This window comes from Nerophis lumbriciformis, linkage group LG27 (assembly GCF_033978685.3).
Source record: "Nerophis lumbriciformis linkage group LG27, RoL_Nlum_v2.1, whole genome shotgun sequence".
Taxonomy (NCBI): domain Eukaryota; kingdom Metazoa; phylum Chordata; class Actinopteri; order Syngnathiformes; family Syngnathidae; genus Nerophis; species Nerophis lumbriciformis.
Window position 1 is genome coordinate 20,452,916 of NC_084574.2, and position 27,052 is coordinate 20,479,967.

The 27,052-nt window shown below is 38.6% G+C and overlaps 1 protein-coding gene across 6 annotated transcripts in view; it reads left to right on the forward strand.

The window, feature by feature from the left end:
• The window catches only part of rptor (regulatory associated protein of MTOR, complex 1), a 442,693-nt gene that overhangs the window by 104,695 nt on the left and 310,946 nt on the right, over positions 1-27,052 (forward strand). For all 6 annotated transcript variants that reach the window (XR_009818028.1, XR_009818029.1, XM_061988411.1 and 3 more), the window contains exons 5-6: positions 23,366-23,524; positions 25,640-25,786. Coding sequence is in view for 4 of the 6 variants with exons in the window: in XM_061988411.1 (XP_061844395.1) it covers positions 23,366-23,524; positions 25,640-25,786 (306 nt within the window). In the remaining 2 variants the exon portion in view is untranslated. The remainder of the gene's footprint in view (positions 1-23,365; positions 23,525-25,639; positions 25,787-27,052) is intronic.

The window sequence follows — 27,052 nt, forward strand, 5'->3', positions numbered from 1 at the left end:
ATTAAATAAGATGAACACAGAAACATATTTGAAATTTCTACTTAACAGTAAAACAAATATAGAAAAATATAGAATAATGTAGTGAGTTATTTAACAGTCGTCAGTGTTAGTGCAGGGATGCATCACCCAAAATAAACACATTGCCCCCTCTGTCATAGTTCAGACATTTTCAAATGCAACATTACCATTTTCAAAAGATGATGCTGCTTACACTGTTAACATTATTGCTACTTGCAAATGTGTATCATCTTTAGTAAAAATACACATTAGCTGATTTCAAGTTAAAATATCGGTCCGGTGGCCGATTAGCAATTACGTGTGCTGTTAGCAGTGGTAAGCTGTGTATACGCTGCTCTTATTTTGACAGTTTCCATATCATCTCTTAGGTGGTACTTTTTCCTATGATTGAAAACATGTCTTGTGTTGTACATGCATCAGCTTTTTTTGCTACACATGACTTCGGAGACCCAGGCCACTGACACACAACCGATGTTGAGTTAGAGTTTTTCCTCAACAATAGCCTTATCTTCGGGGGATAACAGATGAAAATTAGCGTGTCGCCATATCTGGTCGGTGCAATGTATGTATTGTGCAACGTCGCTATCAAATAAAACATATTGTCACACAGTTACCGTATTTTCCGGACTGTAAGGCACACTTAAAATCCTTTTTTTTTCTCAAAACTCGACAGTGCGCCAGTTATTTATTTTTCTCTTAAGTTACATAATTTATCCAGGGTGCCTTCCGCCCGAATGCAGCTGAGATAGGCTCCAGCACCTCCCTGCGAAAGCGGTAGAAAATGGATGGATGGATGGGTTACATAATTTACACACAGTCTTACTATTCTGCCAATAGCCATCTTTTGTTATATCCTTTTTGAGTGAAATGATTAATGCATGTCATTTGTTACACTTTTGATGAAGTTTTTTGTGTTTCCTGAAAAAATAAAAAAATTATTTAGGCGATTATACTGGGTGTTCAAAAAATATTAGGAGCTGGAAAGCTAGGCAGTTTTTTATGAGTACAAGACCGAGCATGGGGAGCATGCTCCTACCAACATGGAGACGTATTCACATATAAGATTAAGGTTGTACGATATACCGGTACTAGTATAGTATCGCGGTACTAATGAATCAAAAACTGTACTATACTCTGTTTGAAAATTACCGGTTCCCGGGCATGACGGCGCGTCATCACGTCATGACATTGCTAGTTTTACGAGCAGAGGAGCATGTTCGGCAGTGCACAATCCCGGGGTACTTACAAACCCCGTTTCCATATGAGTTGGGAAATTGTGTTAGATGTAAATATAAACGGAATACAATGATTTGCAAGTCCTTTTCAACTCATATTCAATTGAATGCACTCCTAAGACAAGATATTTGATGTTCAAACTCATAAACTTTATTTTTTTTTTTTGCAAATAATAATTAACTTAGAATTTCATGGCTGCAACATGTGCCAAAGAAGTTGGGAAAGGGCATGTTCACCACTGTGTTACATGGCCTTTCCTTTTAACAACACTCAGTAAACGTTTGGGAACTGAGGAGACACATTTTTTAAGCTTCTCAGGTGGAATTATTTCCCATTCTTGCTTGATGTACAGCTTAAGTTGTTCAACAGTCCGGGGGTCTCCGTTGTGGTATTTTAGGCTTCATAATGCGCCACACATTTTCAATGGGAGACATGTCTGGACTACAGGCAGGCCAGTCTAGTACCCGCACTCTTTTACTATAAAGCCACGTTGATGTAACACGTGGCTTGGCATTGTCTTGCTGAAATAAGCAGGGGCGTCCATGGTAACGTTGCTTGGATGGCATCATATGTTGCTCCAAAACCTGTATGTACCTTTCAGCATTAATGGCGCCTTCACAGATGTGTAAGTTACCCATGTCCTGGGCACTAATACACCCCCATACCATCACAGATGCTGGCCTTTCAACTTTGCGCCTATAACAATCCGGATGGTTCTTTTCCTCTTTGGTCCGGAGGACACGACGTCCACAGTTTCCAAAAAGAATTTGAAATGTGGACTCATCAGACCACAGAATACTTTTCCACTTTGTATCAGTCCATCTTAGATGAGCTCAGGCCCAGCGAAACCGACGGCGTTTCTGGGTGTTGTTGATAAACGGTTTTCGCCTTGCATAGGAGAGTTTTAACTTGCACTTACAGATGTAGCGACCAACTGTAGTTACTGACAGTGGGTTTCTGAAGTGTTCCTGAGCCCATGTGGTGATATCCTTTACACACTGATGGCTTAGCTGCTATCGTGCAGTGATTTTTCCAGATTCTCTGAACCCTTTGATGATATTACCGTATTACCGTAGATGGTGAAATCCCTAAATTCCTTGCAATAGCTGGTTGAGAAAGGTTTTTCTTAAACTGTTCAACAATTTGCTCAAGCATTTGAAGACGAAGTGGTGACCCTCACCCCATCCTTGTTTGTGAATGACTGAGCATTTCATGGAATCTACTTTTATACCCAATCATAACACCCACCTGTTCCCAATTAGCCTGTTCACCTGTGGGATGTTCCAAAAAAGTGTTTGATGAGCATTCCTCAACTTTATCAGTATTTATTGCCACCTTTTCCAACTTCTTTGTCACGTGTTGCTGGCATCAAATTCTAAAAATAATGATTATTTGCAAAAAAAAAAAAAGTTTATTCGTTTGAACATCAAATCTGTTGTCTTTGTAGCATATTCAACTGAATATGGGTTGAAAAGGATTTGCAAATGATTGTATTCCGTTTGTATTTACATCTAACACAATTTCCCAACTCATATAGAAACAGGGTTTGTACAAGCAGACACAGTGTGTAGACAGAAAAGGGAGAACGGACGCATTTTGACCTAAAAACTGACGATAAAGGTGAAGTTATAACATTGAAACGCCCTCAAGAAGAGGTGTTTAAGACATGACTAGCTAGCTAGCAGCAAATATTCATCCGCAGTCTACAGTGTTTTAGCTACTTCTAAATCACTAATCCTCGCCTCCATGGCGACAAATAAAGTACGCTTCTTACAAGTATCATCCCTGCGACAAGGAATATGTAAACATGCTTCACTACACACCGTAGGAGGATACAATAGCTCACCGGCGTCACCGCTAACAAAAGGTAGCTCGCCTAAATGTAAACAAATGCAATGGGTGGATCTACACCTGACATCCACTGTAATGATACCAAGTACAATACCATATCTAGTCGATACTACTCTGATTACATCGATATATTTTTATCGTCACAAAATCTTCTTTCCTTTTTAAAAAATTCCTATTATGTTTATAAACTCAGGAAATTCGTCCACATGAAAACTTTGAATATGACCAATGTATTATCCTGTAACTACTTGGTATCGGATCGACACCTACATTTGTGGTATCATCCAAATCTAATGTAAAGTATCCAAACAACAGACAGTTAAGTGTTAAGTGTCACCTACTCAGTGGCCTAGTGGTTAGAGTGTCCGTCCTGAGATCGGTAGGTTGGGAGTTCAAATCCCGGCCGAGTCATACCAAAGACTATAAAAATGGGACCCATTACCTCCCTGCTTGGCACTCAGCATCAAGGGTTGGAATTGGGGGTTAAATCACCAAAATGATTCCCAGGCGCAGCCACCGCTGCTGCCCACTGCTCCCCTCACCTCCCAGGGGGTGATCAAGGGTGATGGGTCAAATGCAGAGAATTATTTTGCCACACCTAGTGTGTGTGTGACAATCATTGGTACTTTAACTTTAACTTTTTTTTATTACATTTGAACAGAAGTGTAGATACAAAATGTTTAAAATGTTGACAAAATAATAGAATGATAAATGACACAATATGTTACTGCATATGTCAGCAGCTAAATTAGGAGCCTTTGTTTGTTTACTTACTACTAAAAGACAAGTTGTCTTGTATCTTCACTATTTTATTTAAGGACACAATTGTTCTTCGATTGCAATAAGAAACATATGTTTAATGTACCGTAAGATTCTTTGTTAAAATAAAGCCAATAATGCAATGTTTTGTGGTTCCCTTTATTTACAAAAGTATCGAAAGGTATCGAAAAGTATCGAAATACATTTTGGTACCGGTACCAAAATATTGGTATTAGGACAACCCTACTTAAGATGAAATAAATCAATGTTTTTAAAGTGTATCAATCTGTTTAGTATGTTTTACACCATTCTCGAAGAAGACTTAGCATCCTTGCTTTGGAGAAACGTATCAGACTTATTTTAACACCAACACTGCATTTGAGGAAATTTTTGTCAAAAAACCCGGAACAGACTACTGACCAAGTATTGTGCACACTTTGGAAAAACAGTTTTCTTTTCATAGAAGCATATGCAAAATGAAACACAATTTACAGAATATAGATGAGAAGTAGGGCCGGGCGATATGGCCTTTTATTAATATCTCGATATTTTTAGGCCATGTCACAATACACGATATATATCTCGATGTTTTGCCTTAGCCTTAAATTAACACTTGATGCATATAATCACAGCAGTATGATGATTCTATGTGTCTACATTAAAACATTCTTCTTCATACTGCAATAATATATGCTCATTTTAAACTTTCATGCAGAGAGGGAAATCACAATTAAGTCAATTTAGCAAAAGTGTATTTATTAAACAGTTATTAAGCAGTGGCACAAACATTCATGTCATTTCAAAACAGAAAGTGCAAGATTGTCAGAGACATTTTAAAACAAGCTATTAGTGCACTTTTGTGCATGATGTCACTAAGATGACATATCAAAACAACACTAAATTAAATTGCACTTTTTGTACAGAACGCAACTACAATAGTTTAAAACTAATAAAGTGCACTTTTGTGCATGATGTCACACTAGATATTTCAATAACTGTCAAATAAAAATGAGCTGCATAATAGGAAATCAAGCAGTGTATGTCCTTCACTATGTGGTAGGTTCCTGCGGACGTTATCTCCTTCTGTTGTTGGCTATTTTTTTCATACGGTGTTGATCTGGAAATTGTTGCTTCGGCATTTTGTGGGTGTGGCACCGAACGGAGATGTTGACATACGGAGTTTCAAACACTCCTCATTCTCTAGCGGGTGAATCTTCAAATGATGCTACATATTAGCAGTGGTGCTACTTTTTGTATTAACGCTTTTGCCGCATACTTGACATATTACGGTTGTCTGTTCGACATATTCCCGCTTGAAGCCAAACCACCGCCAGACGATGGACCCCCTGCTGTTTTTATTGGGAATTAATTATTTCTTCATTTGTTACCAGATTCTCACCTTCTCTCTCTCGTATTACCACTCGCATCGCTCCGCTAGCATCACAGCTAACCTTACCCATTCCGCTAGTTCTCTGCTCGGCGAGGACGTATAACGTTGCACACGTGACAGTATGTGGCGTATGTAAGAAGGTGCGCTTGTTTTATCTCTCTGTGAGAAGGAGAGACAAGAAATAGTGAGAAGAGCCTGTAGTGTAATGCCCGCAGCTAAAAGCAACTGCGTGAGAACGTATACTCCAATATCACGATATAGTCATTTTCTTTATCGCACAGAGACAAACCCGCGATGTATCGAGTATATTCGATATATCGCCCAGCCCTAATTAGAAGTGTATGATATGTATATGTATGAATTCGTATACCCATTTTAAAGTGGCTGTTGTTAATTTTACAGTTGCAAGTATGCCAGTCTATCAAATAACAATGTAACAGTAAACACTACGAGGGATAATGTTTGATAAGAAATTATCGAGTTCGAGCCTATTATCGAATCCTCTTATCGAACCGATTCCTTATCGATTCTCTTATCGAGTCCAGATAGGTTGTTGTATTTGGAAAAAAAAAAACCACAATATTTGGTTTAACAAAAGCTCACTTTTATTATATAAGAAACAAATAAAATCTAATAAATAAATAAATATTGACTGTTACCCCCCTAAAAAAATAAAATCAATAAATATTGACTGTTTTTACCCAAAGTATATTAAGTGGGAATTTTCAGAAAAACAAATATATACATTAACACAAAAACAACCTGTCTCTGTGATCACTATAGGTGTATAAATAATAATATAGTGTTAAATAAAATCAGTCCCTTGGGCACATAACTGAAAATAATACAGCTCTCCAAAAAGTGCACTTCTGCTGCTATTTGATATAACTGTTTATGATGCTTTGACATTTTTGCACTTTTATTTCTTTATTGAAAGAAAATTCTATGAAGACAAAAGTTGTTTGCAAGTGTGGTTACAATGCTAAAAAAATGAAAAGTTAAAGCTAAAAAAAGAAATACACTTTATTGAGTTAACATTATTTCTTTATAGGGGGAATGATGTGATGTTATGAGCTAGGGAATATGACAACTACACTACCCAGCATGCAACGGGAGTGACGAGCATGCGCGGTAGCCCCGCAAAGTGTTGTTGCATGTCCCCACCCGGCAGCTAAGAATGAGGTTATGAGCACGCTGTGAAAGTAAACGTCAAGAACTCAGCCAACACGCCTCGTCTGCATTATTTATAATTAGACAGACAACACATATACAGTGTGATTTTGTTTTGTTTACAAGGAAAGAAAAACAAAAGTTAAAAAAGGGTGATCATGTCATATATGTTGTGTATGTATATGTATGTGCTGCGGTTGCTTTAAGAACGTTGCGACAGCTGCCGTAAAGGAGGTGCGTTGCTAGCCTGGTTGCTATGTTTCCGGTTGGTCGTAAAAGTGTTCGTCATGTGTTTGTACCCTGCTCAAATCTCTCAGTAAAGTTATTCATTGGATTATACCTTTTGTTTTGAACTTTATTACACCAGGACCCGGGTCTTTTATTAATCGAACAACCGGGAAAATCGGTTTCGAGTATCATCCCTAAACACTACACCTAATTCTCCCACAAAAATGGTCAAAGGCACATTCAACAGTATTGTAAATGCTATGAATACAGATGCCATACCTTTCTTATACTTGACAATTACTGAATGCATCACATAGTAATAATGCTCATCTCACCATCAGACACAAACTCACGTGCAGACATAGAGGATTTTAGTTGATTTATGTGCTCCTTGAAACATTCCTTTCTTTGATATTATCGCTACAAGAAAATAATGCAAACTTATGATTAAGACCTCACTTATTGACAATATGTTGAAAAGGGCTAAATGATGTATGTGATTATTTTCGACAAATAGTGTTATTTCCACACGATTCATTATGATAATGTGTTTACATGTTGTATTTGGCTATAATTTCATTTTAGTACTATTTAATTTTCTACCCTTAATGAAACTTTTTTGGTTTTTATTTCTATAGTATCTCCATGACATTTTAAACTCAAGGTTCTGAATAATGTAGTAGTCTGCACCTCTGAAACAGAACAGAAGAAGGATGCATAATCTCAACAGGAGGCTGACATGGATGGATCGGTGACGTGTCTTCTTTCCCTCTGCTCAACCGACCTGTTGTGAACTGACTCAGCCAAGCTCACAGGCACCAGCAGAACTGCTGTCTCTCGTAAAAAAAAAAAACACAATACCATAGGCTTTTCTCCATTAAACTTCATTCTAGCTTACAAACAAACTTGTCCAAGAACTTTACCCCTTTTAAGTAGTTTTCACAAGTTATTAACCCATATTAACCCATGTTATAACCCATAGCAGTTTTGGAAACGTCTTATATTTCCATGATGAACATTTTTAACCCATCCCCTATTTGCGTCTTGTATTTCATTGGGAACCTTAGTTTGTTGTGATTTGACAAATATGCAAAGTTCAGGATTAAAGCCGGGTAAAATAATCAATTTGATCGATTATGAACAGATATTTTTACATTTATAACAAGGCATAAACAACCCACCCGTCCCCCGCTGAGTCTTGTGCGTGGATCCGCAGCAGCTGCGGAAGTGTCACGCTAACGTTAGCTGCCAACAACAAAAAAAAGATGAGGGACTTACTAACATACAGTATTATCATCCGATGCTCTGCGGACAGTGGCAATATAAACAGTGAGAGAAGCCATTGCAACTTTTGTTGGCAAAGATTTACGGCCGCACTCGCCGGCTCATGCTCGAAGTGAACCACAATACGTTATGGTCATGCAACGTAAACATCTGACTGAAACTGTCAATATTATTGAATATATTTGCAACAGAGTCTAGTAAGGTCATTGAAGAAAGGACGACAGTCGTACTCAGGAGGTAGTTTTGGTTACGTTTTCCTGTCTCACACGGAACAGTGTTAAATGTGCTCGAAAAACAAAGCCAGACATGCGATTTTTCTGTCTATAGTCGGAAATCTGTCTTTTTTATCTCTGTAAAAATATAAAAAAATGTTTCCTTTTTGCTTTGTTTTTTCCCGACCTACAATGTGTGTTAAAATCTTGATCTGTCTTTTTGCCATACCTGCCAACAACTATGGTTTCCCGTAATGAGTACAGTTTATGATAATCCAGTGGTACAAATTAAGGTTTTCCATAAAAAATTATTAACTTGAAAATAGAAGTTACGTAGCGAAGCAACTCCACGGACAGGGGACAAAATATACGGGGAACATCAATGATGATTGGTTGGTTTACATATAAGAAAATCCATGATTGGTTGGTTGGTTTACTATGATGAGTCACGATTGGTTAAGATTAGGGCAAAACATTATGGACAGGCCAATCAGAAGCAAGATAGGGCGGGTCATCGAATTAGGAAGGGAAATCACAACAGATATCACAAATGATGACGAGAGAGTCAGAGAAGAGAAGAGGGAATACTCAAGCGGGCGATTTATATATTAAAAAAATAGTGGAAGATGGCAGAGGGATTCTCTTTTCTTTTAGCGATGTAAACGACGTCCAGGAAACCCACAATGCGTCTACTTGGCCACATGTGGACAAATGTATGCGTCTGGATAAAACAATGCCCAAAACATTCATTTGAGTTGTTTACCATGTAAGCCCAAATCAAAACTGCTCTCCACATGGAGAACACACATGATTGTGGCAGACATGTGATGACTTTTGCTACAGTATAGCCTGTCTAAATGCTACATTTCATTTTCATTGTTGTTTTAGAATAAGACAGTAACTGACATTTTGTTCATTATTTCTACCGTTTATATTTTGACATTTAATAGTTGAATCATTTTGAAACATAAACATGACTGCAAGATATTTGTTATATAATGCTATATATCACAAATGGCTACTCAGATAAAGGAAGTTAGCTAACAGAAAAAACATTGTTTGTACTCTTTATGATTTTTGCATTTGGAGCAGTTAGAAGTGGAGAGGGAGTCGAAGAGACAGAAATTGGCTAAAAAATCGAAGGCAGAATCCACTAAAGCAAAAACAAAAAGGAAAATGAAAGCTGCTCAGAAATTTGCCAGGAAGACTCATGTCAGAGCCATCAAAGCAAAAATGCCAAAATAGTGTGTGAATAAACCAAAGTCATGTGTAAATAATGTACATTACTAAATGAACCTTCTGTGGCTTTGAAGTGAACACGAGTAAGGTTGTAAATACTATATAGAGTAGGCTAACCCATGTGGTTCCTGTGGATCTGAACACAACTTGTAATTACTGTAGTGACTAAAAAACATAGTGACTGAAACAGACATAGTGATTCGTTTGGATGAATGGGCTATGTATTTATGTCAATTCTGTTGATACTTTTTCAATTCTTTAAACACTAAAACATCTTTAAATGGTGCTTTTTTTGCATGCTCAGTTGCTGAAAAAACAGGAGCTTTGGGGGTGGGGGCCCTATTGTCCCCCCACCCGGCTTATTTTCAGTCTTTTTCATTAAGTTCAAATCACATGCCTGCAAAGCTCGCATTTCCGCCCTTTAAAATAGAATTGCTCTGTGTTAAATCCTGTCTGACTGCGCTTACAAAACAACAATCCCAGAAGGAAAGCTGACATATTTACTATGCATGTGCCGATCGATCCGCCAACGATCAGTATCTGTCACAACGATCAGTATCTGTCACAACGATCAGTATCTGCCTATTTTCATTAAAAAGAATGTGATCGCCATTGTCGATTAATGCATTTTATTGACGATCACAAACGGCGATTCCCTCTGAATGACTGTATTTATTTTTAGTCCCCCAGCTTACAAGCAGCTAGCAGCTATTGATGTGTCTACGAACACAGTTTGGAGCCGCTCCTCAAAGTTTATAATAATCACCTCAACTGCGGCAAATTAACTGCATTTCTTAGTATCTTAAATATCACAATCAAGTATCATTATTACTGGAGGATAAGGCTAAACATATTACACAGAGAGGAAAAGAATAATGAACTTCTTTAAATTTTGTATTGATATTGTTTAACTGTCAATAACAAATTATCCATCCATCCATTTTCTACCGCTTGTCACTCTGTGTTGCAGTGGGGCTGGAGCCTATCCCACTCAGGGGAAGACATAGTACACACTGGAAAAGTCGCCACCTCATCACAGGGCCAACACAGATAGACAACATCCACACTCACATTCACACACTAGCGCCAATTTAGTGTTGCCAATCAGCCTATCCCCAGGTGCATGTCTTTGGAGGTGGGAGGAAGCCAGAGTACCACAATGAATTTAATTATTTACATATGATTTGTATCGGCCGATCTCACTAATGGATGATCAGAATCGGCAGCATAAAACCCTGACAGGAACATCCCTATTCTTAACTGTTAATATTTTGCACATAGAGTGCATCCGAAAAGTATTCACAGCGCTTAACTGTTTCCAAATTTTGTTATGTTACAGCCTTATTACAAAATGGAATAAATTCACTTTTTTCTTCAAAATTCTACACGTAATACCCGATAATGACAATGTGAAAACATTGTTTTTAGGAATTTTTGCAAATTTATTTTAAATTAAAAAAAAAACAAGACATCACATGTACAAAACCCAAAACCAGTGAAGTTGGCACGTTGTGTAAATCGTAAAAAAACAAACATAAAACAATGATTTGCAAATCCTTTTCAACCTGTATTTAATTGAATCGACTTCAAAGACAACATACTTAAAGTTCGAACTGATAAACTTTATTTTTTGCAAATATTCGCTCATTTGGAATATGATGCCTACAACATTTTTTCAAAAAAGCTGGCACAAGTGGCAAAAAAGACTGAGAAAGTTGAGGAATGCTTATCAAACACTTATTTGGAACATCCCACAGGTGAACAGGCTAATTGGGAACAGGTGGGTGCCATGATTGGGTATAAAAGCAGCTTCCATGAAATGCTCCGTCATTCACAAACAAGGATGGGGCGAGGGTTACCACTTTGTGAACAAATGCCTGAACAAATTGTCAAACAGTTTAAGAACAACATTTCTCAATGAGCTATTGCAAGGAATTTAGGGATTTCACCATCTACGGTCCGTAATATCATCAAAAGGTTCAGAGAATCTGGAGAAATCACTGCAAGGCCGAAAACGAACATTGAATGCCCGTGATCTTCGATCTCTCAGGGGGTACTGCATCAAAAAGCGACATCAGTGTGTAAAGGATATCACCACATGGGCTCAGGAACACTTCAGAAAATCACTGTCAGTAACTCCAGTTTGTCGCTACATCTGTAAGTGCAAGTTAAAACTCTACTATGCAAAGCCAAAGCCATTTATCAACAACACCCAGAAATGCCGCTGGCTTCGCTGGGCCCGAGCTCATCTAAGATGGACTGATGCAAAGTGGAAAAGTGTTCTGTGGTCTGACGAGTCCACATTTCAAATAGTTTTTGGAAACTCTGGACGTTGTGTCTTCTGGACCAAAGAGGAAAAGAACCATCCGGACTTTTAGAGGCGCAAAGTTCAAAAGTCAGCATCTGGGATAGTATGGGGGTGTATCAGTCCCCATGGGTAACTTACACATCTGTGAAAGCACCATTAATGCTGGAAGCAAGAATGGGAAAGAATTCCACCTGGGAAGCTTAAAAAATTGCTCTCCTCAGTTCCCAAACGTTTACTGAGTGTTGTTAAAAGGAAAGGCCAAGTAACACAGTGGTAAAAATGCCCCTGTGCCAACTTTTTGTGTGTTGCTGCCATTGAATTCTAAGTTACTGATTATTTGCAAATAAAATTAAGGTTACCAGTTCGAACATTAAATATCTTGTCTTTGCAGTCTATTCAATTGAATATAAGTTGAAAAGGATTTGCAAATCATTGTACTCTCTTTTTATTTACCATTTACACAACGAGCCAACTTCACTGGTTTTGGGTTTTGTACATAAGTATTCACAGCCTTTGCCATGAAGCTCAAAATGAGCTCAGGTGCATCATGTTTCAACTGATCATCCTTGAAATGTTCCTCCAGCTTAATTGGAGTCCACCTGTGGTAAATTCAGTTGGTTGGATATGATTTGGAAAGGTCCACACCTGCCCATATATAGGTCCCACACTTATAATGCATTTGATTTATATAGCGATTTTCTATCAACTAGATCAGTGGTTCTTAACTTGGGTTCGATCGAACCCTAGGGGTTCGGTGAGTCGGCCTCAGGGGTTCGGCGGAGCCTCCGCCACGGACACATCCGAATTATTGTTTAAATAAAAACTTCTCCCTATCGGCATACTATGGATACCCCCAAACAATATTCCCTCTAATTTTCCATCTGATTTGCAGGTTGTTTGATTGATTGATTGATTGAAACTTATACTAGCAGATTACAAAGGAAGAGAATACATTATATGAAACAGCACAGTTTACACAGTACAGTACATATTCCGTACAATTGACCACTAAATGGTAACCCGAATAAGTTTTTCAACTTGTTTAAGTTGGTGTCCACGTTAATCAATTCATGGTAATGTTTGTAAGGTGTGTAATTTGTTGTGAGTTCAAGCACTGTGTTGGTTTTTCTTTGAACAAGGTGATGTTCATACACGGTTCATTTTGTGCACCAGTAAAAAAACTAAACTTTTTCTTGAATTAGAAAAAAAAAACATTTTATTTTTCACTAAAGAAGGGTTCGGTGAATGCGCATAAGAAACTGGTGGGGCTCGGTACCTCCAACAAGGTTAAGAACCACTGAACTAGATACTCAAAGCACTCACAGAGAAGTGAGGACCCATCATTTATTCACTCCACCTTCCCACTCGGTGGTGGTAAGCTACATTTTTTGTCTACAGCTGCCCTAGGGTAGAATGACCCTCCGACCACCACCTATCATTCATTCATTTGGCAGAGCACAAACCAAGAATGAAGTCGAATTAATTGCCTGTAGACCTCCAAGACAGGGTTGTCTTGAGACACACAACTGGGGAAGGGTACAAAAAAATATCTGCTGCCTCAAAGGTCCCAATGAGCACAGTGGCCTCTATTATCTGTAAATGGAAAGGTTTGTAACCACCAGGACTCTTCTTAGTCTAAACTAAGGCTGCAGCTAACGATTATTTTTCTATCGATTAATCTATAGATTATTTTTTCGATTAATCTATAGATTATTTTTCCTTTTACCGATTATTTATTTTATTTAAAATGAAGATGAAAAAATTATTGTAGGCCAGTTTTTTCAAAAGGCATGGCTTTTATTTACAAAAAAAAAAAAGTATGGCCACTCAGTCAACATTGACAACAACATGACAAAATATTCTGTAACAATGTAAACATTTAACAAAATTAAAAGTAGCTTATTTGCTTTTAATGTGCAAATATAAAAGTAAACATCCAGTGCAAATCTTAATATTCTGCAATAGTATAAGCATTTCAAAAGTAAAAGTATTGCTTATTTTGCTTTAAAATGTGCAAAAATAAAGATAAACATCCAATTCAAAAAAGTGCAAAACGGAAATATTCTGTAACAACAGTGTAAACATTTCAACAAAAGTAAAAGTATTGCTTATTTACTAAAATGTGCAAAAATAAAGATAAACATCCAATACAAAAAAGTGCAAAACGAAATATTCTGTAACAACAGTGTAAACATTTCAACAAAAGTAAAACTTTTGCTTATTTTGCTTAATAACACAACAATGATAGTATGATTAAAGTGAAAGTTAATTGTTCGTTTGTACATAGTATACGTAATTGTTAATGTTGTAAAAGGTATTTGCACAACTAATTAACGTTAGCGTTAAAGAGGAGCGCGTCTTTGTAAACACTGAACAGGCACGCCAAACGCTCCTCTCAGAGCGAAACGGTGCTTTAGTTTATGAATTTACAACGCAGATACAAATGACACATTCATGTTTTTGTGTAATGATGACAACGTATACTCACGCGGACGATTGACTAGTTGATGGTGATGGCAAGAACGCTGCCGTTGTGCTGCTATGATAGGCCATTTCCGCTCGACACAGTGTGCATACAACAACATTATTAGCAGAGGTGGGTAGAGTAGCCAGAAATTGTACTCAAGTAAGAGTACTGTTACTTTAGAGATTTATTACTCAAGTAAAAGTAAGGAGTAGTCACCCAAATATTTACTTGAGTAAAAGTAAAAAGTATGTTGTGAAAAAACTACTCAAGTACTGAGTAACATACACACACATATCATATATATATATATATATATATATATATATATATATATATATATATATATACACACACACACACACACACACACACACACACACACACACACACACACACATATATATATATATATATATATATATATATATATATATATATATATATATATATATATATACATACATTGATATATATATATACATACATTGATATATACAGTATATAATTTATATTTATTTATTTTGCCGTTTTTGTTTACATGTTAAAGGTGTTTTAATAATTATACATGCATGTTTAACATATAGATTCCTTTCTTTCATGAAGACAAGAATATAAGTTGGTGTATTACCTGATTCTGATGACTTGCATTGATTGTAATCAGGAAGTAGTGCTGGTAACGTCCACGTTTTCAAATGGAGGAGAAAAAAAGTTCCTCCTTTCTGTCTAATACCACATGAAAGTGGTTGTTATTTGGCATCTTATTTGTCCACCTTCCATATTCGTTTTTATACCCTTTACAAGAAATACATTGGCGGCAAACTCCGTAGCTTGCTAGCTTGTTTGCGCTGGCTTTCGGAGACTCTTATTTTGAAAGCGCAGGCGCGATGGAGCGGGACTTTTATTGTGAAGACAGGAACTGTGCAGTCAGTCTTTACGGTTGAAATAAAAAAGGGTCTTTTTTCCTTCACACTTTTGATTGATTGATTGGAACTTTTATTAGTAGATTGCACAGTACAGTGCATATTCCGTACAATTGACCACTAAATGGTAACACCCGAAGTTAGCTCGGAGCCAGTCAGGTCATGTGACCCCTGGCTCTGTTTGATTGGTCCAACGTCACCAGTGACTGCATCTGATTGGTGGAACGAAGTGAAACGTCACCAGTAAGGCAAGCACTTTGAAGGTCTGTCTGACAGACCAAAACAAACAAAGCGTGCATTAACAGATCGATAAAAATTAGTAGCGAGTAGCAAGCTGAATGTAGATAAAAGTAGCGGAGTAAAAGTAGCGTTTCTTCTTAGGCCGTTTATTGAAATACTCCCACACTTTTGACGACTTTTGGCGTGCTTTTTTCCCCTTGCTCGCATCGTCTGCTTTGCGCTCCGCCATGACGGTAGTGTGACGTAAATATGCGACGCGTCGACGAACAAAAACGTCCTCGACGTATTTACGTAACCGATGACGTCGACTATGTCGACGCGTCGTTTCAGCCCTAGTCTAAACTGAGCAATTGGGAGAGAAGGGCCCTAGTTAGGGAGGTGACCAAGAACCAGATAGTCACTCTGTCAAAGCTAAATAATTCTCCTGTAGAGAAAGGAAAACCAGAAGGGCAACCATCTGTGCAGCGGTCCACCAATCAGGCCTGTATGGTAGAGTGGCCAGACGGAAGCCATTCCTTTTTAAAAGTTTACCAAAATCCATCTGAAAGACGCAATTTTCTGGTCTAATGAGACAAAGACTGAACTATTTGGAATGAATGCCAGGCATCATGTTTGGAGAAAACCAGGCACCGCTCATCAGCAGCCCAATAACATCCTTACAGTGAAGCATGGTAGTGGCAGCATCATGCTGTGGGGATGATTGTCAGCGGCAGGAACTGGAAGACTAGTCAAGATAGAGGGAAAGATGAATGAAACAATGTAACCACTCCAAACCTACTATAATGGAAGGGGCAACGCTGGTTATCAATGTTCAATGTTTTTGTGTTACTATGTCGTCACATACTACCTCATTAACAAGCAACTTTTTTGCCCAGTAGTAAGTTTTGAGGCTTATACCATAGGTTCAGAGAAAATAGGCTAGATAACTCCGTCAATCAAAAATGTTCACAAATGTAAAATGCATTGTGATTGTACATTGAAATGAACGACATAAAACATGTTTATTACAAATGAAATCTCTGATGTGGTATAAGCTTCAGAAATACTTGCAGTAAAACAAAGCAAAAACACCTTTTTTTCTTTTTTTTTTTACAGTAACCATCTGACACCCTGGTCTCCTGGAAATGGGCCACCAGGGTGTGATAGGGAAGTGATTGTGTCGTTTTCCTTATCACCTGGAAGTAACAATGCCAGCACACATTTTTTCCACCTTCCTCACTTCCAGCCACCTCTTGTTCAAGAATAGACTGCAGGCACCCTTGACGTCACGCTGATGACTTCTACACTTGCCTTGCGTATTCAGGTGTGAGAGAGATAATAGGCCTGCGCAGTTCGCATATTACACAGTAATCACCAAATGAGAGCATGATGGTATGAATTTTGATACAAGGTATCTGTTTTCCAATGCAATAGTCTAAAAAACAATCCTAAATTGATCACATGCGTTTTAAAAAGCTGGTTTCGATTGAATAATGCTTAGGTTTTTTTCCTCTGATATATACATTCATCCATTTTTGACCTCTTTTGGAAACGCCGACACTATTGATCAAAACAGCTCAATAGTCCAATTGTCTCTGTGAATTGTGTTTGATGATGTACCATTTGTCTTTGTACTGATCTCATAGTGTTGGCCAGTGATTACTGTATTTTTCCGGACCATAAGGCGCACTGCCGATGAACTATCTATTTTCGATCTTTTTTCCATATATTAGGCACACCGGATTATAGGGCACATTAAAGGAGTCAAATTATTTATTTATTTTTCTAAATGTAAAACACTTCCTTGTGGTCTACATAACATGTGATGGTGGTTATTTGGTCAAAATGTTGCATAGATTATGTTTTACAGATCATCTTCAAGCCGCTTTCTGACAGTCGCTTCCGGATGTGCCGCTTTGTGGGCGGTCTTATTTACGTGGCTCACCTTCGACAGCGTCTTCTCCCCGTCATCTTTGTTGTAGCGGTGTAGCGTGCAAGGAAGGGAGTGGAAGAAGTGTCAAAAGATGGAGCTAACTGTTTTAATTAATTAATTAATTTAGACTTTACTTCAATCAATAACGGAGCAGCATCCGGAAACAACACCGGAAATGTGTCCCGTGAAAAACAGTCCAACCGGAACTCTCTTATAACTAAAGTTCCTTGGGAGAATAATGTAAACTCACTACACCGGTATGTTTTAGCGCTTTCATGGGGAGTTTACTGACAGATATAAGTAAAAACTTTACACTACTTTATATTACAAATGGCAACAGCGGAGGATGAATGTCCCATAACAAGAAGATAGACAAAAAGAAGAAGCTTATCGACTACGGGGTCGACACGGACTACAAATCGGACGCGCGCAGTTTTTCAGGATTTATGCAGATTCCAAATACAGATCAACAGGTACAAGAGGGTAAGAAAAGTTACTTTTGCATAATATTGCGAAACGCCAGATAATGTCTTACCTTATACACACACCATAATAATACTCGTATGTTGAAGCACATCAAGATTATCTCTTATGTTTGACTGCCATCTACTGGTCACACTTATTACACCATGTACCAAATAAAATAGCGTCGAGGTGGGTAAGCTCAACCAAACTGTCGAGTTTTGAGAAAAAAATATGCTTTTAAGTGCGCCTTATAGTCCGGATACACTGTAGTTTCGGTTTTTGATTTTTTTTTTGGTAATCTTGTAATCGTGGGTTATACTTGTAAATGGGTTATACTTGTATAGCGCTTTTCTACCTTCAAGGTACTCAAAACGCTTTGACACTATTTCCACATTCACCCAATGACACACTGATGGCTGCCATGCAAGGCCCTAACCATGACCCAGGAGCAAGGATGAAGTGTCTTGCTCAAGGACACAACGGACGTGACTCGGATGGCGGAAGCTCGGGATTGAACCAGGAACCCTCAGGTTGCTGGCACGGCCGTTCTACCAACCGATCCACTTTCATGCTGTGAAATGTTTTAGATTAGGGAAATCATGTAAGCAAGCAGACAATACTTATCATTTGGGCCAATAATCAAAAGACCACACATACTAGTGATTTTAAATGCAACAGTGTATGGTTTGTTTTTGCTCTGCACAAACTACTGTCGCAGATGAGTAGTATATATGCAAATGAATATATAAATAACAGTGTGCACTTCTGCAAAAGATTAATCGTCCTGATTTTTAACTGTAAATCAGGGTGTCCAAACTTTTTACACTGAGTGGCGCACACAGAAAAGTTGAATATGCGGGGTCATTTTAATTAATTCTGTACTTTAAAGATGCTAAAACTAATCCAATGTAGGTAAATATAAGCGAGGTTATCCAAACAAAATATTGGGATGTAAGCTTTATGTCTTATAGGCGACAAAACAAATGTATAATAGTTAGAGGTGTGTCTCTACAATATGGGACGATTGTGTACGTATATACAGTCGATACATAGAAAACAATACGATTCAATTGTTAAAAGTTTTATTCGGTTGGATTTGATCTGATTCAATGCAATGTGATCTAGTCTTGTAGGGTTCCTTGTTTAAAGTTGTCTTTAATTTTATCTTCGGTAATCATAGATAAGTTCAATAAATGTGATACTGTTGATATTCAAGTACTGTAAATATACTCTACAAAAGACCAGTAAGCATTTGTGTTGCGTTTGACATGACACACCAAGTCATTGTGTTTATTACTGTAGCTCAATACACTTTAGTGTAATATTTTGGTCCCGGTACCAAAATTATTTCGATACTTTTTGGTATTTTTCGATTCTTTTGTAAATAAAGGGGACCACAAAAAATGTCATTATTGGCTTTATTTTACCCAAAAAATCTTAGAGTACATTAAACATATGTTTATTATTACGAGTTTGTCCTTAAATAAAATAGTGAACATACAAGACAACTTGTCTTTTAGTAGTAAGTAAGCAAACAAAGGCTACCAATTAAGTCTACTATGCAGTAACATATTGTGTCATTTTCCATTCTATTATTTTGTCAAAATTATTAAGGACAAGTTGTAAAAAATGAATTATTGATCTACTTGTTCATTTACTGTTAATATCTGCTTATTTTCTCTTTTAACATGTTCTATCTACACTTCTGTTAAAATGTAATAATCACTTATTGTTCTCCTGACATTAGTTTTGGATGATACCACAAATTTGAGTATCAATCCGATACCAAGTCGTTACAGGATAATACATTGGTCATATTCAAAGTCCTCATGAGTCCAGGGACATATTTCCTGAGTTTATAAACATAATATAAATTAAAAAAAAAACAAAAGAAGATGTTTTGATGCCAAAAAATATCGACATAATCCTAGTAGTATCGACTAGATACGCTCTTGTACTCGGTATCATTACAGTGGATGTTAGGTGTAGATCCACCCATGGCATTTGCTTACATTGTGACACCGGTGAGCTACGGTGTGTAGTGAAGCATGTTTAGCTATTCCTCGTCCTGCAGGGATGATACTTGTAAGAAACATACTTTATTTGTCGCCATGGAGACGAGGATTAGTGATTTAGAAGTAACTAAAACACTACCAACTTCGACTAGCTAGCCATGTCTTAAAGCACCTCTTCCTGAGTGTGTTTCAGTGTTATAACTTCACCGTTATCGTTAGTTTTTAGACCAAAACGCGTCCATTCTCCCTTTTCTGTCTACACACTGTGTCTGCTTGTAAGTACTCCGTGATTGTGTGCTACCGAACATGCTCCTCTACTCGTAAACCAGCAATGGCACAATGTGACGACGACAGGGGTGCGGGGGGAGGGGACCGGTACTTTTCAGAGGCGGTTTAGTAACGAATATGATTCATTAGTATCGCGGTCCTATACTTATACCGGTATACCGTACAACCCAAACTGTAGCAAAATTGTTATTGTAAGAGGAATTTTTTTTCTAATGTACTAACATGTACTATCTATGTTATTAGCCGTGAGCTAGCTACGGTGAGACATACCGTATTTTCCGCACCATAAGGCGCCCTGGGTTAAAAGCCGCGCCTTCAATGAACGGCATATTTCAAAACTTTGTCCACCTATAAGCCGCCCGGTGTTGTAAGCCGCATCTAACTGCGCTAAAGGAATGTCAAAAAAACAGTCAGATAGGTCAGTCAAACTTTAATAATATATTAAAAACCAGCGTTCTAACAACTCTGTTCACTCCCAAAATGTATGCAAATGTGCAATCACAAACATACGTATATCAACATGGACAGAGCTGCGTGAAAAAAGCCACCCGGCCTCTTCGCGTAAACTTAAACTTACCTTAACCACTCGCTCATCTTTTCTTCATCCATCCCTTCGAGTTAGCTTTTATGATGACGCCGGCTGGAAAGGTCTCTTTTGGCAAGGTCTTCCTTTTGATTATCACCATGGGTGGAAGTTTCTGGCCATTAGCATGGCAAGCTAGAACCACAGTGAAGGATGACTTCTCATTCCCTGTGGTGCGAATATTCACCGTACGTGCTCCCGTTGTATCCACAGTGCGGTTCACAGGAATATCAGTTGCTGTGAAATAGTAATCCGTGTGTGGATGGAGAGATTGCGTCTTTTCATGAACCGGATCCCTGACGCTTAGTAGGAGCCATTTTGTGGTCTTTACAGATGTAAACACACAAAGGAAATGAAACGTACGGTATATCCGCACGCTTTTTTTTCTTCTACGCGGGCGGGTGGTTGCTTACAGTAGAAGAAGAAGCGCTTCCTGTTCTATGGGGGCGGGTGCTTACCTTGGCGGTTGCTTGCGTAGAAGAAGAAGCGCTTCCTGTTCTACCGGGAAAAAAGATGGCGGCTGTTTACCGAAGTTGCGAGATCGAAACTTTATGAAAATGAATCGTAATATTAATCCATATATAAAGCGCACCGGGTTAAAAGCCGCACTGTCAGCTTTTGAGTAAATTTGTGGTTTTTAGGTGCGGCTAATAGTGCGGAAAATACGGTAAGCTAGATTTGATTTCACCAACTAAATTGCGTTTGAGTTTGCAATGCACAACACAATGCGATAAGACACCAATCTGTACTGACTGAAAAACATCAACAATCATATTACAGTATGTGTAAAGTGTTAGCCCACATTTCAGGTTTTGTTCGTACACAGCTAGCCAGATGTACTGTAGTTGTAATAACACACATGACATGCTGCATGTATCATGATCAATATTAAAGTGACTCACTCGATTGACAGTTGTGCGTTTGGTCCAGCTGGCCGGGGAAGGTTTTTCAAGTTGACTTTGGGTAAGCACGCCATTTATGTCGAAATGAAATGGCTCCAAATTCCATATTTGCAGCGTCAAGTCACGCCGACCTCACTGTCTCGGCTTCCGTCTGCTCCTACGTTTCACCCACTTATTTGTGCTCGCTTCTATAATCAGTAGTTCATTGTTCGTTCATTCAGCTTCAAGAAGATAAGGTTGTGAATCCTCATGTGTCCAAAAATAGTTGTCTTCGTTGTCTGTTACCAAGTCTGCCATGAATAGAACACACTTCCGTTTGTATCCGAAAGTAGGAGCAAACATTTGCTGCCGGAAGTCGAAAGTGTGCTCACTGAAGGCATCAAAACTATGAACGAACACATGTGGAGTTACAGTATGTACTTAACAAAAAAAGGTGAAATAACTGAAAACACGTTTTCTATTCAAGTTTCTTCAAAATAGCCACCCTTTGCTCTGATTACTTTTTCACACACTCTTGGCATTCTCTCGATGAGCTTCAAGAGGTAGTCACCTGAAATGGTTTTCCAACAGTCTTGAAGGAGTTAGCTCATCGAGAGAATGCCAAGGGTGTGCAAAGCAGTAATCAGAGCAAAGGGTGGCTATTTTTAAGAAACTAGAATATAAAACATGTTTTCAGTTATTTCACCTTTTTTTGTTGAGTACTTAACTCCACGTGTTCATTTATAGTTTTGATGCCTTCAGTAACAATCTACAAGGTAAATAGTCATGAAAATAAAGAAAATGCATTGACTGAGGAGAAGGTGTGTCCAAACTTTTGGCCTGTACTGTATATACTTGCAATGTGTATATAAAACATTGCTGGAGGCTTTGAAGGCTACAACGGTGACTCCTATTTGCCACATTTTCCAAGCGTGTTTTATCATATTTAAAATCCCCCCACCCCAAAAAAAAAAGACGTGTGTTCTTGTGTCTCATTATGGTTGTGAACGATAGGCAAAACTAAAAAAAAAAAGTGCAGTTCCCCTTTAAGATTAATTGTTAGGAATGGGAATTGATAAGATTTTTTCGTGTCTGATTCCACTTTTGATTCTGCTGAACGATTCGGTTCCTTAACGGTTCTCTTATCAATTCTTATTTGGGGAAAAAAGAGAGAAAAAAGGATAGATTAGCATCAATTTTGTTTAGTTTAGAGGTAACATTACCTTATAAAGCCTACAGTGAGGTCTCAAGAGGCAAACTTGGCAAAAATGATTTATTGCCACTAATTCTATTTATAAACACAATCTCAAAGCTGCTTAATAGGAATGTCATTGTCAAAAATGTTAGTTGTTATTCAATTTAGGGCTATTTTTCATCAATACATTGCATCTTTACCAACTGTAGTGGTGGTACAATGTGTTGGGAAATTATGTAAGTCCCTATTTATTCTATGTGTCATCAGACCCATGAGGCACTAGGCATGAAGACACTTGAAAAACAGAGGATGAGGATTTGTACTCAGTGTTGATATGCATAACTATGTAATCCTGAACACGTCCCTGCCACCTTAGGGCTTTCTTTCCTGTGTCTTTCATTCACTTGTGGAGGCTTCCACATAGGCCCACTGGATGCCGATAGGTACTGCATCATTTAACATGAGCTATGAGGATGTAATGCTTACTTTTTATGACTTGTCTCTGGGGGTTTAGCAGGCATGATAAGTGCTGAATGCATAAATGTGGTGTATAATTGATTTCTAAAAGTACTGTATATAGAGATCCTTCCTCACTTATAATATAGTCTCATTTACTGTGTTGATTGAGCCGAATTATGAGGTTGTAATACATCAAAAATAACTTAACACCATAAATACACTCATGGTGTCTTTATGTTTTACAGGCACGTTACAAACAAAGCCTGGACCCAACTGTGGACGAGGTGAAGAAGCTATGCACGTCACTGAGACGCAACGCCAAAGAGGAGCGGGTTCTCTTTCACTACAATGGTCATGGGGTTCCACGGCCCACGGTCAATGGAGAAATTTGGGTTTTCAATAAGGTATGTCACTTCCAATCAGGTTGCAAAAAGGTTTCTTCAGGGTTTCCTGAGCGTGTTTACTCTTTGGCAGAATTAAATGAACAGATATACCGTATTTTCCAGACCATAGGGCGCACCGAAATATAAGGCGCACTGCCGATGAATGCTCTATTTTTGATCTTTTTTCATATATAAGGCGCACCGGATTATAGGGCGCAAAAACGGAGTGATATTATTATTATATTTTTTCTAAATGGAAAACACTTTCCTCAAAACCCGACAGTGCGCCTTATTACCCGGTGCGCCCAATGTAAAGAATACGTTTGGTTGAGCTTACCCACCTCGAAGCAATTTTATTTGGTACATGGTGTAATGATAAATGTGACCAGTAGATGGCAGTCAAACATAAGAGAAAAGTGGAGGCTTCACTGTTTGATGTGCTTCAACAAACGAGTATTATTATGGTGTGTGTGTATAAGGTAAGACATATTATCTGGCGTTTTGTTTTGCAATATTATGCAAAAGAATCTTTTCTTACCTTCTGGTGCCTGTTAATCTGTATTTGGGATCTGCATAAGTCCTGAAAATTTGCGCGCCTTTGTAGTCGATAAGCTTCTTCTTTTTCTTTATCTTCTTGTTATGGGACATTCATCCTCTGTTGTTGCCATTTCTAATATAAAGTAGTGTAAAGCTATTACTTATATCTGTCAGTAAACTCACCATGAAAGCACTAAAACATACCGGTGTAGTGAGTTTACATTATTCACCCAAGGAACTTTAGTTATAAGAGCGTTTCGGTGGGACGGTTTTTCACGGGACACATTTCCGGCGTTGTTACTACTCAGTGGCCTAGTGGTTAGAGTGTCCGCCCTGAGATCAGTAGGTTGTGCGTTCAAACCCCGGCCGAGTCATACCAAAGACTATAAAAATGGGACCCATTACCTTCCTGCTTGGCACTCAGCATTAAGGATTGGAATTGGGGGTTAAATCACCAAATATGATTCCCAGGCGCGGCCACCGCTGCTGCCCACTGCTCCCCTCACCTCCCAGGGGGTGATCAAGGGTGATGGGTCAAATGCAGAGAATAATTTCGCCACACCTCGTGTGTGTGTGTGACAATCATTGGTACTTTTAACTTATTGCACTAGATAGCCACGGATGAGGAGATGCTGCTCCGTTATTGATTGAAGTAAAGTCTGAATGTCATAAAAACAGTTAGCTCCATCTTTTGACACTTCTTCCACTCCCGTCCTTGCATGCTACACCGCTACAACAAAGATGACGGGGAGAAGACGCTGTCGAAGGTGAGCCACGTAAATAAGACCGCCCACAAAACGGCGCATCCTGAAGCGACTGTCAGAAAGTGGCTTGAAGATGATCTGTAAAACATCATCTATGCAACATTTTGACCAAAGAACCACCATCACATGTTATGTAGACCACAAGGAAGTCTTTTACATGTAGAAAAAAAATCATAATAATGTGACCCCTTTAATGCACCCTGTAGTCTAGTGCGCCTTTTGTATGAAAATAGACCTGACTATACCCACTCATCGGCAGTGCACCTTATAATCCGGTGCGCCCTATGGTCCGTAAAATACAGGAAATGTGCCAAAAATGTGCCATGTGCCGAAAATGTTCTCCAAGCCGCACTTTGGACACCGCTGTTTACAGTGTTACTTTTCCCAAAAATCAATGTAAGTATTTCCAAAGAGGAAACTATTACTTATGAAGTTGCAGTGGCTGAATTTGCCATCTAACTTAATAAATAAACATTAAGGCATTTATTACAGCTGCTGTGTGTGCTGTAATACTAAAACTAATAAGTGTACACATGAAATATTGTGTGTGGTAGTTCATTGCCCCTTTCGAAGATTAGCTGTTGCCTCCGGATCCCCGACACCCTCAAGCCTTGTGTGCTTTTAGCTTCCTGTGTTCTTCTTCCTTCTTTTCCATAAGCTATACTTGATGCATAATTCATCTCCGAGAATATGCATGCTCGGTGTTAATGGTATAACGCCTTTATAGCACTGTGTTTAGTTGTATGGTTATTAGCCCTTTAGGGTTGGCCAAAGCAGTTTTATGATGCAACGCCACCCTGATACATTTTTTCTCGTCTTTCTCTTTCTCTTTTAGAACTACACCCAGTACATCCCATTGTCCATCTACGACCTTCAAACCTGGATGGGGAGCCCGTCAATTTTTGTCTATGACTGCTCCAATGCGGGAATCATTGTAAAATCCTTCAAGCAGTTCGCCCTGCAGCGAGAGCAAGAGCTAGAGGTGGGCACACTCACTTGCACACACACACAAGCTGTCATTCATACTAGTTTTTCCGCTGTGAAATTTAGATTAATGGGAAAATACAAATTAAAGAGAAAGATGCAGGACAGTTAGAAAAAGCATCCGTGTGCTTTGGGTTTTGTGGATACAAAGGAGAAGGCAGCAGTCACGCTGGTGACTCAAGTGTCATTCCATTGTCACCCTGACCTGCTCTATTTGGTCATAAAGTGGGTGCACCAGGGTCTGCCAACTGTTGGCCTTTGAAAGGTGAAGCAGGTAGACTAAGACTATGGCTACACTAAGCCGGATAACCCCTTAAACGAATAATTATTCAAACTAAGCCCCGTTTTGGCCACACTAAATCATCGTTTAAGGTTTCCCTCCTTTGATAATTTTTTACACGGGTAAATGCGCCGTATATTTTTTCAATCTCCGGCTCTTAGCTTTGTATGGACTCATTGATCGTTTACAAACTGAGTTCGGCGAGGAAGTGACGCCAGAAGTACCGCGCCCCACACAGGAAGTGACGGCAGAAAGAACGCGCCACAGCCAGCTTCATAATAAAGCGGTATCGTAACTCGGAGATAACCACTGGAAATATGGAGGCGAGTCATCCAGACATGCCCATGTTTCTCCTTCCGTTTGTACAGACGCTTGTGGTAATCACACATGAATACCTTAAGAGAAAGCGATTGCTGCTCTATCGGAAGGAGAGACAACGAGAATGCAGGATGTGATAAAAAAAGGTAGTGTGTGCTTTGTATTACCTGGCCGTCGAGGGAAGACTATGGAAAACGGAACATGCTTGTGGACTGGCAAAGCAGACGATATCAGTTATTGTCCGCCATGTATGTCGCGGACTCAACGTCTAGGTCCAGAGTATATAAAGTCACCAAAAACGAATGGACAATGAAGGTGAAGGTAAAAGAGTGAGGAGTGTTCTGACCAGATATGTAGATCCCTAGATTGATTGTTGTAAAATGTTCTTTATCACATTGTTTACTTTCACACGTCCATTAAAGATTTGATTAATTTATGATTGCTCAGGTGTGATTCACTACAATAGGGCCCCGCAGCACACTGGATTGCAGTTGATTGAAATACTACAACAGCAGCACCATTTTTAATAAAAACAACTTCTAAATTCTGAATATTGTGTAAAAACAATACAATAGCATGTAGTACAAAGTAGTTTTGTGAAGTATTTTAATAATAATGTATAATGTAATAATGGAGATCAGGCTTCTATGTTATCCAATTATCCCT